This window comes from Pipistrellus kuhlii, unplaced genomic scaffold (genome assembly GCF_014108245.1).
Source record: "Pipistrellus kuhlii isolate mPipKuh1 unplaced genomic scaffold, mPipKuh1.p scaffold_m20_p_10, whole genome shotgun sequence".
NCBI lineage: Eukaryota > Metazoa > Chordata > Mammalia > Chiroptera > Vespertilionidae > Pipistrellus > Pipistrellus kuhlii.
In genome coordinates, this window is record NW_023425405.1 from 49,519,040 (window position 1) to 49,531,417 (window position 12,378).

The window sequence follows — 12,378 nt, forward strand, 5'->3', positions numbered from 1 at the left end:
CCTAGTCAGGAGCAGGAAAATCTAGTTACAAGGTATTTTGCAGTGTAGCTCAGTGTAGGGCATAGGAGATAAGTAACGTGCTAGGCAGTGGACAGGTGGCCAACAGTGAGGAAAATCCATGGAGAGTCACAAGAAACTGCCTTTCTGTCCTCCTTGGTTCCCTATTTGACAATCTCTGCCCCTCCTGATATTCTAGTCCTTCCCTTGAAATGGAGACTGGTCCCAGCCTATCCCAGCAGACCAACCACTTTATAACAAACTATGAGGGCTGAACATTTTCCCAATGGCATTGCTCTTCCAGGAATCAGCTACCCAACTTTCAACCAAGCATAAATGAATCTGACTTTGTTAAAATTAAAAATAGCAAAATTTTATTTAAGGACTTGCAAATTGGAAATACTACCAGGTAATACCCAGAGTGTTATCAATGGAAGCTGGGAATCCCTTTCCCCACTGGGTGTAGGGGGCCAAGTTTTTATGGTACCTTGAAAAAAAATTTTTTTTTAATCTCACAAGGGAGAATAAATGATTTTTATTTGCATGTAGTTATATCCCACAGTTTCCAAAGTCCCATTTACCTTAATCCAGTCCTGGAAGAGGTGCAGTTAGGAATCCAGCAGAACTAAACAAAGCTAGTGTTCAGAGTTTCCTTTCCATGGTGGAGAGTCTGGCAGAGCATTAGACTAATTCCAGTCCATCAGTCCATGGGGTCCACAAAGCTATAGGCCACTGGGCGAGTGCAGAGCTTTAACAGCCCTGCAAGCCAGGAGTCAGGCGTCAGCAGCAAGAGCAACACGAAACCTCTTTGTTTAGGAGTTTAAATATTAAATCTCCGGCTCTTGCAGTGGTCGTGCCTATATGACTCCTCTTACCAATGCTCTGTTCCCAGGTATGACTGACAAGCACTCTCCTTTAGGATTTATTGGGCATGTATGTAATATTTGGCCTTCCCTCTCTTCCTTTCCAGTTAATTAATAACTGGGTTAAATTATAACAATATCAAGTGTTCCAAAGAAAAGAAAAAAGCTGAGAGCTCTTAACAGTAAAAAGTATATTCTTAAGAAAGAAGAAAAAAAAAAAATCAGTCCTGCATTCTTAACTTCTGGATTGGTCCAAAATGGTAATCTTTATCTAGTGGTCTGGATAATTGATGTCAGGTGATCTGGATAACAGGTGTCAGGTAGTCTGGACACATGAACATTCTTTCCTATGTTCTTCAGAGAATGATCTACACACAGGATATATATAAAGACATTGATAGACTACTAAAAATTCAAATTTTAAGTCTGCAGGCTAAAACAAGGATACAATAATTTTCTCTTGCCTCAACCTACTTCATTTTAATAATTTAGCACTTGACTGTAATTTTATTTCTTGACTCTTTCCTCTCTACTTTAATGACACATGGGTTTTCATATGCAGGAAATCTAAGCCTGCATTTGCAATGCACATGGCTTTGCCCTGACTCTGGCTTCTTTAAACATCTTGTAGGGAAAAAAATTTCACCATCTTCTGTGGAATAAGAGACTCAGGGTGTGAGCGCTCTATCACTCATTGTGGATGTCATCTTTTGGGCAAGAAAGTCTATCCTTGCTGTCTTATGTAGGGAAAAACAAAGGAAGTTCAATTTTTTCCCCTCTATTCATTACCACTAAATAAATATAAGTAGACAACTACTTGTTTTCTGAGATCCAGAAAGTGTCAGATAACCACTACATTTTTAAAAGGCTTCCTATCCAGGAGTGCTCACTGTGAGCCTTTTTCTTCAAGAAAGGAATGAGAGAATAAAATGCCACTGAAATTTAAACTAGGCTCTATAATTAAGCACTTTAAATCTGCACAAAACAATTTCCAAATATTCAAATGCTAACAGAAAGCTGCTTTAAAAATATGAACAGACAAGAAAATCAGCCCTAAGGTTCATTGATCCAACAGGAAAAAAATTTATTGTGGAACTTAAGTTCAATGATTAAAAAAAGAAAATTATCATGAGTATTTAAAAAGCTAGGTTGGGTCGGTTAATGGCAAGAATGACCAGGTAAACCTCATCTAAGTACCCTAGTTAAAATAGGCTTAGAGATGGAAAGTTGGCCTAGATCTGATCAAACTATCTTGGCCTTTTAAGAAAAGCAAGGTGAAAGATACGAACGTACAAGCTTGGATTTTCAAAAAAAGCACACCTCTATTTATTATATTTTGCAACTATGATCTTTTAAAACAGTGGCCTTAGGAAAATCTGCTCTGGCAAGCAACTGCAGAGGCTCCTGTGGAGAGGAAGTGGAAAGACTGGGCTTATATACAAGGGCTGCCGGCACCTTCCAAGCGCAGGGAATGGTTCACAGCAAAATGTAGTCCTAAGTAAATGGGTTTCAGGCAATTTCAGTGTTAAGATAACATCATTAAGAGTAGAACAGATTGTGCTCAAACCCTGCTGTTTATAATTAACACATTGCTTCCAAATACTCCAGGGCCCCTGGTAAATAGTCTTCAGCTCACATCCACCCAGACCAATCAGAGTATTTTCATCAGATTCCATGCTGGGCCAGCACCTGTCTGGACAAATCCAGTAGAGCCAAAGAACTCCTCTCCCTGGCCAGCTAAGTAGTTGGATGAACACAGCTTGGCTTAGTCATTGTCACAGTGTCCATATGGCTTTGAAGCTTGTTTTCACAAGAAATCATACAAGTATTTTATTATGTCAAAGTTCACCGTCCTATAAACAAAAAACAGATAATAGGTTAGCATCCTCACCCCCGAGACTGCTCAGCTTTACATGTATGACTCTGGGAAACACGTGCAAAATAATTCACACTGATGGTGAATAATCCTATGGTGCTATCAAAAGCACCATGATAGAATTGACAATGATTTTTCAAAATGTTACTAGGAAAAGAGTTTCTTTAAAAAGTTTATTTTCCCTCTCATGAAGTTTGTTTTTCTAAAAAAAGGAAATGAAGTTAGAACTATTCAACATTCTGCATTTCAATTATACTGCAGAAAGTTTAGATTTCATTTGAAAGCTATTTGCTTTTTGTCTAATAATCAGAATAAAGTAATTAGAGATGCAAAAGTATTTAAATCTTCTTTGCTTTTGAATACTGTTTATCTTCCAAAACACCTGTTTTGTCATTAGAGAATGCATAGCTCATCTGTCCTCATTTGTAGTTTTTATTCTTTTAAGACTGGCTGACCTGTGTGCGTATTGTAACTAAATCTGTATGATCCAAGAATATGCTACAACAGACGACGAGAATGTATATTTTTGTACTCTTGTAGCAGGCAGAATAAATAGCAGTGAGAGAAAGACACATAATTATTTTCCTTCCTCCAAACTCATTCTTCACTATAAATATTCAGACGTAGAGGTTTATTATTTGAATAAATGGTCAAAATAATTAGATATAATGATCTAGCAATAAGTATAAAATTAAAGCTTTAAAGTATTCAATTCTACAAAAATAATCACCCATGTGAAAAATAGCCTTCTAAAGATTCACTAATTGCATGCTCTTATTTATTAAATCATCACCAATTAATGTTTTTGTCTATCATTTTATAATATACTTTCTAAAAATGTTTCTAACCAAATGACTGACATCAAATATTTTTTAAGATTTGGAATGTGGAAGTATAGATACTGCTTATGAAAAAACATTTAAAAATAGCTGAAATGAGATTCTATGGATATTGTGGTACCTAATGGTGGACTGAAAAATACCTTAATTGTCTTATTACAACTGTGCCTCTCTGAAAAATTTCCAAATGCATAAAAACACTGCCAAAACAACCTTATTATAACTAGCAGTTATAAAACAACTAAAAATAGGTACTAAAATTTTTAAAATCTTATCTCAGGCATAAAACCACAAAAGATATAGTTATATACCATAAAAGCTATTTTAGTTTTATGTGTTTTTCTTTCATTCAGTTCTAGAACACTTACTAGCAACAAGGTATTACTAACAAATCACTTTTTTTTATTTTATTTAAATCATGGTATTGGTTGAAAAGATGTGTTTCAGAGGATCTCAGAAGAAAACATAATAGCTATTTTTAACCACAGGTAAAAAGGGAGGTGAAATTTGTACATCTCTCCAGGCACCTTTCCCCATGATGACTGGATCTTAAGGTTATAAACCTTAAGTGATAAGGTAAACTTAATGCTGTTTTAATGCCATTTATCTTTGACATTGGGTGAAAAAGAAAGTTTAGAAGAAGCTAAAGATTAAAATAATTTAACTTCTAATACTCTGGGATTAAAAGACATTTGATAGAATATTACATAGCCATACAAAATGATCACTATGAAGAGATACCTATACTAAGAGGGGAAAGGAGAACAGAGAATTGTACTATGTTGTGACATAATTGTTTGTATAATGGACTAAAACTAGGAGAGAAAAAAAAACAAATTAAAATATTTGTTTCTGGTAGGATTCCCTATTTTACTTAGTAATCTATTTGTGTAACTATAGCACAGTTTGTGCAATAAAATTTTCTTTAATAGGATGAATGAACTGATTTAAAAGTACTAAGCATTTAAATGCATTCATTTATAAAAGCTGCATTATACTCTATTCTGCTTTGCCCCTGGAAGTATTCAAGCAAACTGAATCATATAGTTAAAAACTTTTTAATTAAAAACCAAATTAATCAGGAAAAGGATATGAAAGATCATTCCCTTAAAAAATATTTGCTGATCAACATGCATGACTACTTTTATCATCCCACCATCCCCCAATATAAACAGATGACTTGGCAACTGATCCCCAAATTAATTATTCTAAGACATGGAAATATTTGACAGAATAGCCACAAGGGCAACATCAAAAATTATGTAACATATTCCAAAGATAACTTTGTGCTTTAAGGACTTGGAGACAAACAATTCACATTAAAGAAATTTTGTTTGCTTAGTTGAAGTATATTTATATTTATTTCAGAGAGGAAGGGATAGGGAGAGATAGAAACATCCATGATGAGAATCACTGATCAGCTGCCTCCTGCATGCTCCCTACTGGGGATAGAGCCCACAACCCTGCCACATGCTGCTGAAGGTCACCGCTCAACTACAGATCCCCACCAGTTGGCCTAAAGGAAGTTTTAACTTACAAAGGGAGTTATGTACTCTGCAAGTACTTTCTCTCATTTTTCATGGTTTCAGATGCAAATTAGATTCCAGGTCTACTATCCCTGGTCCCTTCTAAAGTGGTAAATGGAACTGCATTTCTCTGGATGGGTCTAACATCACTGATATTGTGGATTAAGTAATGCCCAATTCAGTTTGGTTCACTGCATATTCTCCATACTGAGCATTCACAAATCTCTGCCCTGTTCATGATTATGCTGGGGCACGACTCAACACACTTAAAGCAATGACAAAACTCCTGAAGTAAAAGTGCTTCATTCAAAAGTTATGCCTTTGATATAAGCTCCTATATATAGAATTATTAATACCATTGTTTGAAAATAAAGTTATTGCCTTATGGTCATACTGAATACAGTCAAAAAATACTTTGCTCAATTTCTTCTGTGTAAAAATTTGCCCAATTTTATTGTAACAACACATTTCAAAAACCTTATTTCATGTTTTTGAGTCTATATGCCAAAATATCTCAAATACCGCATCATATAATCACAGATCTTTTAATTCAGAAGAGATTTCAGAGTACAGGTTGCTAACCTGTATATTTTAAAATTTTAATTCATTAGAGATCTGCAAATCCATAATGTCAAGCACTGTTTTTAGCCGGAATAAGTAATGTTTCACGACTATGTGTTATTAATTTGAAATAAATGTACATACTCTCATGATTAATTTTAAAAGAATATTAAAATAAAATTTTCATATTCAAGAAGGCTGGGAAGCACTGTTTTATGGGTTATCTTTTGCCACATGCCAGTCTACATTCACATTACCCCTTCTACTACAAGTCCCAACAGATTATTATCCAGCTGCAACCATGAGATGAAGTAATTTACTCATATAAAATGGCTGGAACGTTTTCCCTAACAGCAAATATACCTCTTTGTGAGAACGTGTTGCATTTTTAGACAAACAGTTCTTTCCTAGAACTTCTAATGCTCTATGATGACTCAGAATTAGTTCCACCCATTTTGTACATGACAACCCCTGAAATACTTGAAACAGCTACCATATCCTTCATAAGGTTTTTTCTCACACCCTGTCCCTCAGTCAGACATGGTTCTCCTCATTCCACCACTGTCATCCTGCCTTCTCCTCAGCATATTCCCATTTGTTAATGCCCCTCTTAAAACTCCAAACACAGAACACCAGATTTGGCCTGCCTAAGGCAACACCATAGTAGACAGACCTTTTACTCCCCTTAAATGAGACACCAGGATGTTTAAAACCATGTAGTCAGCTCAGATACCCAGAACTTAAGCCAAGTCTCTCCCACCTTGTTTTATTACATAGGCGAATTTTTTTTTGTGTTAACTGTCATTATATCTGACCTTGCTATTAAGGGGTCATTTTTCCATTCTGTTGTCTTTAAGAATCTTAATTTTTGCCATCCAGCATATTAGCTAATTCTCCCAATTTTATGCCATTTGTAAATTTGATAAGAGGGTTCATTTTACAGTGAAACTTATTCATTTGTGGCACTTAAATATTCTTTCCTTGCTTAAATAACTACCGTATTTTTCGGACCATAAGACGCTCCGGACCATAAGACGCACCAGTTTTTAGAGAAGGGAAATGAAGAAAAAAAGATTCTGAAACAAATAGTGTCCTAAAATATTTTATGTGCATTAAAACCCAACATCACAGTCATAAACACATGTAATCAACCCTGTAAAGTAAACAGCAGCATTTAGAACCATTTTAGAGCCGGGCAAGCACACAGAGACCACACAGAGCCGGGCAAGTAAAAAAACTTTTTTTTTAAAGTATATGTGTAGGCTATATTTGGACCATAAGACGCAGGGACTTTTTCCCCCCACTTCTGGGGGGAAAAAAGTGCGTCTTATGGTCCGAAAAATACGGTAATGATATTACATTAATTTTTACATTTAGTATATAATTTCCATAATTCAAGACATTTTATGTTCACAATTACTCTATGCTTACCTAGCGATAGCTCTGATGAAGTCTAGAGATACTGTGCATTTGTATTTTGGTCCATCAAGCTGGTCATCATGGCCAACCAGGGTTAATAGCTGCAAGGTCACTAGAGAGGTAATCTAAATGTAAGAAAGCATTGTTATAAGAAAATGTAGCAATGAGTACATCACGACTTTATTTCTAAAACACTTTATAATTCCTTTGATAAAAATATATAATTGAATTCACAAGAATATGTACAAAGAATGTTACTACTATAAAATGTATACTAGTATACACAAATTTGTAGATATGCTTAATGTCCTAGTTAATCAAACTAACAGTAAGTCACTAAGGATTCCACGAGACAGCTTTGTTCCGTTAATGAGTCACATGCAACTGCTAACCTTTAAAAAACTTCAAATAAATCACATTCCTTCTCTCTACTTAATAATTTTATGGAGTTTCTAAATACTTCAGAATATCAAATGTAAACTCCCTTGAGAATCGAGTTAAAATGTAGATGTGGACCTTTTTCAGAGCTGGGTAGCTGGATGGACAAGCAATAAGAAATACATCCTTCTGAAATGGGCTTAGTCTTGCTTTAAAAACTGATTACCAATTAAATAGTCAGGAAAACACCAGAAGGACTACCCTAAACTAAAACAACCAAAGGTTTGCTATAACAAGATCCCTTATCAACGAAATTCCTAAACTGTACCTTCAAGAGGAAGAGATCCCATTGAGAAGGTCTGAAATGTAAGGAATGAATTTTCTTGTATACCTAATAATAATAATGTATTATGGGTTTGAAAATAGGATAGCCTGGCCAACATGGCTCAGTGGCTGAGTGTCGACCCAGGTTTTGGGCAAGGAAATAAAGAGGTCAACGGTTTAATTACCGGTCACGGCACATGCCCAAGTTTTGGGATTGATCCCCATAGTAAGGGGTGTGCAAGAGGCAGCCGATCTATGTCTTTCTCTCAATACCTCTCCCTTCCTCTCTCTAAAAAAAAATAAATAAGTACGTAAAAACAGGATAAATACGCAATACCAGTAATATATATTGGAAGCGGAGAAAATAAAATAGAAATGTTCTAAGGTCCAGTGGCATCTGAGAGAAAAACAGAAGTATTCATTAACTTTCAACTTTGGTAATTCAAGTATAAATATGCATTTATGTTATAATTTTTTGCATAGCAAGTAAGAGAATAGAAACAAGAGTATCTACATCTTCGCCCTGCCGACTTGGCTCAGTAGATAGAGCATCAGCCTGCGGACTGAAGGGTCCTGAGTTTGATTCTGGCCAAGGGCACATACCTGGCTTGCGGGCTCGATCCCCTGCAGTATGGGGTGTGCAAGAGGCAGCCAATCAATGATGCTCTCTCATCATTGATGTTTCTATCTCTCTTGCTCTCCTTCTCCCTTCCTCTCTGAAATCAATAAAGAAGTATATATTTTTAAAAAGAGTATGTACATCTAAATTAGCAGAGTGGGGAAAAACTAAGTTATAAAAATGATAAATCCAAAGAAAATAAAACAGGTAGTTTTATTTTAATAAAATAAAAAAATATAAAATAAGATAATATAAAAATTACAACAATAATTATAAGTAAACTAAATAAATACTACAAATAAAAGAAAAAGATTGACTAATTGAAAAAAATAAACCCAACTATATACTGCTTAAAAGATACATCTAGAACAGAAGACTATCAGAAGGTTAAAAGTCAAAGGACAGAATAAGACACATCAAATAGTAACAAAAAGAAAAATGAAGATATATTAAAACAGATCTTAAAAGAGGTTTAAAGAAAGGCCCTGAGGTCATAGCTCTTACAATATGGGTTGCTTCAGACCTTTAGAATGAAGGGTGAGACAGAACAGGATGGGAGCCACGGGGTACTGGAGTCTTTGGGGGGAAAGTAAGTATTGCTGAAAGTAATTATTGCTGAAAGTCAAGACAACCTCATATCCCTCCCAGTTTAGAAACAGGTGGAAATCATGATAAAAGTAGACCTGAAATTGTAACAAGTGAGAGATACGTAAGAGTTAAGAGTCTATTATGGCACAATATATTCATTAATTTCAATCCATTTGCTAAATAAAGTAGGTAATAGTCATTTGAAACTCATTAATCTCCCTTTATTATTATTTTTTAAATATATTTTTATTGATTTCAGAGAGGAAGGGTGAGGGAAAGAGAGGAACATCAATGATGGAAAAGAACTATTAATCGGTTGCCTCCTATTGGGGATCGAGCCCACAACCCAGGCATGTGCCCTTGACCGAATTGAACGTGGGACTTTTCAGTCCACAGGCCAACACTCTACCCACTGAGCCAAACCAGGCAGGGCACCCTTTATTATTAATGGCAGGTTTCTTTAGTTCTTTTTCTTTTCATATAAAAGAAACCACTGATTATCTTGTACTTTGCCAGTGGCATTTCTTTATAATAGAATTATAACTTATAATTTCCTGTGCTTCAAATATCCTCATATATTTGATCAATTCTTTAACTTGAATAATATACTAAATTACTCTTCTTCCATATTTTTCATAAACACAAAATCTGCCCTTAACTGAGTTAAAATTTCATGAATATTTTCAGATACTTATAATATTTACAGTATTATATTACATTTACCACATTAATTACAACAAATTTCCAAAGGCAGTAAGTTGAACCAGAGAGTCCCTTAAAGTCACTCAGTTCTACCAGGATTTCATGGATATATAAATCATGTAAATTGTGCAAAAAATACAGTATCATTTTAAGATGTAGCAGTCAAAAGGCATTTCCAAATATTAAGGTAAATGCTCAATTTGTGGGGAAGGGATCTGATCTAGGAAAAGCTAATACAAAAAAATTTAAGCCAATAATTAAATAATTAAATAAGGATGTGATTTTTCACATTAAAAAATAACAATTTCAGATATTTGTTTTGTTATTCCTTAACTTTACCATATCAACACAAAAACAACACACAAAGTTTAGAAGAATATTCCATAATGCACTGTATAAATGTACCAACAATTTAAAAGTACTTTGCCAGTTTATTAAAATATTGCTATAGCAAAACTGAATAAGAAGTTCTTGAAAAATATATACAACTTTGGAAAAATTATTTCTATGCATGCAGAATGAATTTTCACAGTAGCTTTATTTGTAATAGCCAAAAAACTGGGAAGAACCCAGATGTCCTTCAATGGTGAATGGTTAAACAAACTATGCTATGCTCATATTATAAGTACTTACTCAGCAATAAAAAATAATAAACTATTATTAGCCTACACAATAATTTGGATGAATCTCAAGGACTTAATTACAATGAGAAAACGTCAATCTCAAATTTTACTTACTATATAATTCTAATTTATATAAATTCTTGAAATGACAAAACTTTAAAGATAGGATTAATGGCTGTCAGGGATTGAAGGAAGGGGCAGGAGGAAAGTGGGTATGGTTATCAAAGAAGGGGTCCTTGAGATGATGGAACTGGTCTGTATCATGACCGGTGGAAAATATACAAACTTACACATGGACTAAAATTTCACATACCAAATATGCACAAAGATACATACAAATGAATACAAGTCAAAGTGGGAAATCTGAATAAGTTCTATGGGTTGTATAAACTCCGATTTCCTGGTTGTGATATTGTACTACAGTTTTGCAAGATGTTACTATTGGGGAAAACTGAGTAAAGGTACTATAAATAAACCTCCACCTCTAAAGTTTAATAATGCTTCCACTGGCGTTTTCCCTCAAAAAAAGAAATTCTAGTTCTTGGTTTGAAAATAAACTCCATAAAATCTGAAGCATCTTGTTATCAAGACAATGGTATTTCCCTAGCTTTCAACATTAGCAGCATATTGACACTAACTAAAAGATTTCATTTTACTTAACTTAAAATAATCACTCTAATTCAAAGCCAAAGTATTTTCTCCTGACTAGCTCCTAAGGCATGACTGATGCATTTACAAAGGAAAAATGAAAACTTCCTTATACACAGAATATTTTTAATTTACCTCTTAAATGGGGTTGGGCAATATTTGCTTAATCTTTGTTCTGTGTACTATTATGTTCTTTGTTCTCATCCACGTGGGGGATGAGCAGATTATTTATGTCCTAACAATAGGAGTTCATGTACCATGGTGAGGATTTTTTCTCCTTAATCTGAGAGGCAGTCTCTAACAAGCTTCGGCTGGAAGTGCTGAATGTTAAAACAGTGTGAACCTGTTCCCAGGCTAATACACTACGTTCTTTCTGCCAACAAAAGAAAATCAATTTACAACTGTAATTAATTTTTAACATGCTCATTATTTTTATACTTTCATAGGCTGGTTCATGAAACAGCCTATCCTAACTGATTCATGAAACAGCCTATCCTGCTTGCCTTGGAGGAGCTTTATTATCTGAAACATAAAAATTATTTAAATAAAAAAGCTTAACATGTGATATGTCAGGGTATGAGGTTCACACCCAAAAAGTACTACATTTGATCTGATTTCAGGCGATGTATTAGTTCATGAGCATGTGGCATATAACAAGCAAGTTTAACGGACATTTTTACACACACACAAGGAGCTCATGGGTGCAGCAATTGAGAGACAGGCAAATACCATCAAAGCTATTCAACTTAAAATCATCACCTCTAGAAATTTCTATTTCCCCAAAAAAGGCAGGAAGTGGATTGATCAGTCTTTAAATATGATCAGGTGGACAAAAAGTGAAATGTATATTTATATACAGAGGACCTAAAATAGCTCCTCTCCTCTCTGGAACCTTTTGTACACAAAGGACTGCAAACCTCTATCTAGTAATCAGAAAGGCCATGACTGCATAGGTAGGGAAATAGAAATTCATTGAGTGAGTGAATCCCATGTTCAAGGAACTGTGCCTGAGTCAGAAAAACCTTGTCAAAGGTTTTTGCCCTCAAAAAGTTCAAGGTATTGGGGAGACAAACACACAATAAAATGGTAACAACACAATATGAGAGCTATACTGGTGAAAAGTATAAATGCAATTATCTGATTACAGAGAAGCGAATAAACAAGAGGAAAGGAAGCAAATGTGAATTAATTGAAAAATGACATTTGCAGGATAAACCATGAAGCATAAAAGAGACCACAACAGTGACTGAGAAACAACACATGTTAACGATACAAAAGAATTGGTGTACTTTTAGGGAACAGCTTGCTGTGAATGGTGCACAGGGTGAATGAAGGAAGTGGTAGAAAATGGGGCCAGTTTGTAAAGAACCTCACAAGAAATGTTATGGAATGAAGACTTGCTTTTATAGTTAATG

The 12,378-nt window shown here is 34.8% G+C and overlaps 1 protein-coding gene across 2 annotated transcripts in view; it reads right to left on the reverse strand.

Annotated features, from left to right (window-relative positions):
* Positions 1 to 515: 515 nt before the first annotated feature.
* Positions 516 to 12,378, reverse strand: part of ORC5 (origin recognition complex subunit 5) — a 46,557-nt gene continuing 34,694 nt past the window's right edge. Inside the window, exons 13-14 of one of the 2 annotated variants that reach the window (XM_036429659.2) lie at positions 7,094 to 7,206; positions 516 to 1,239 (exon numbers count right to left, since the gene is read on the reverse strand). In XM_036429659.2, the coding sequence (XP_036285552.1) occupies positions 1,128 to 1,239; positions 7,094 to 7,206 (225 nt within the window). In that variant the 3' untranslated portion in view covers positions 516 to 1,127. Of the gene's footprint in view, positions 1,240 to 2,167; positions 2,714 to 7,093; positions 7,207 to 12,378 lie in introns of those variants that run through there. The other variant, XM_036429661.2, reaches the window with a different exon arrangement.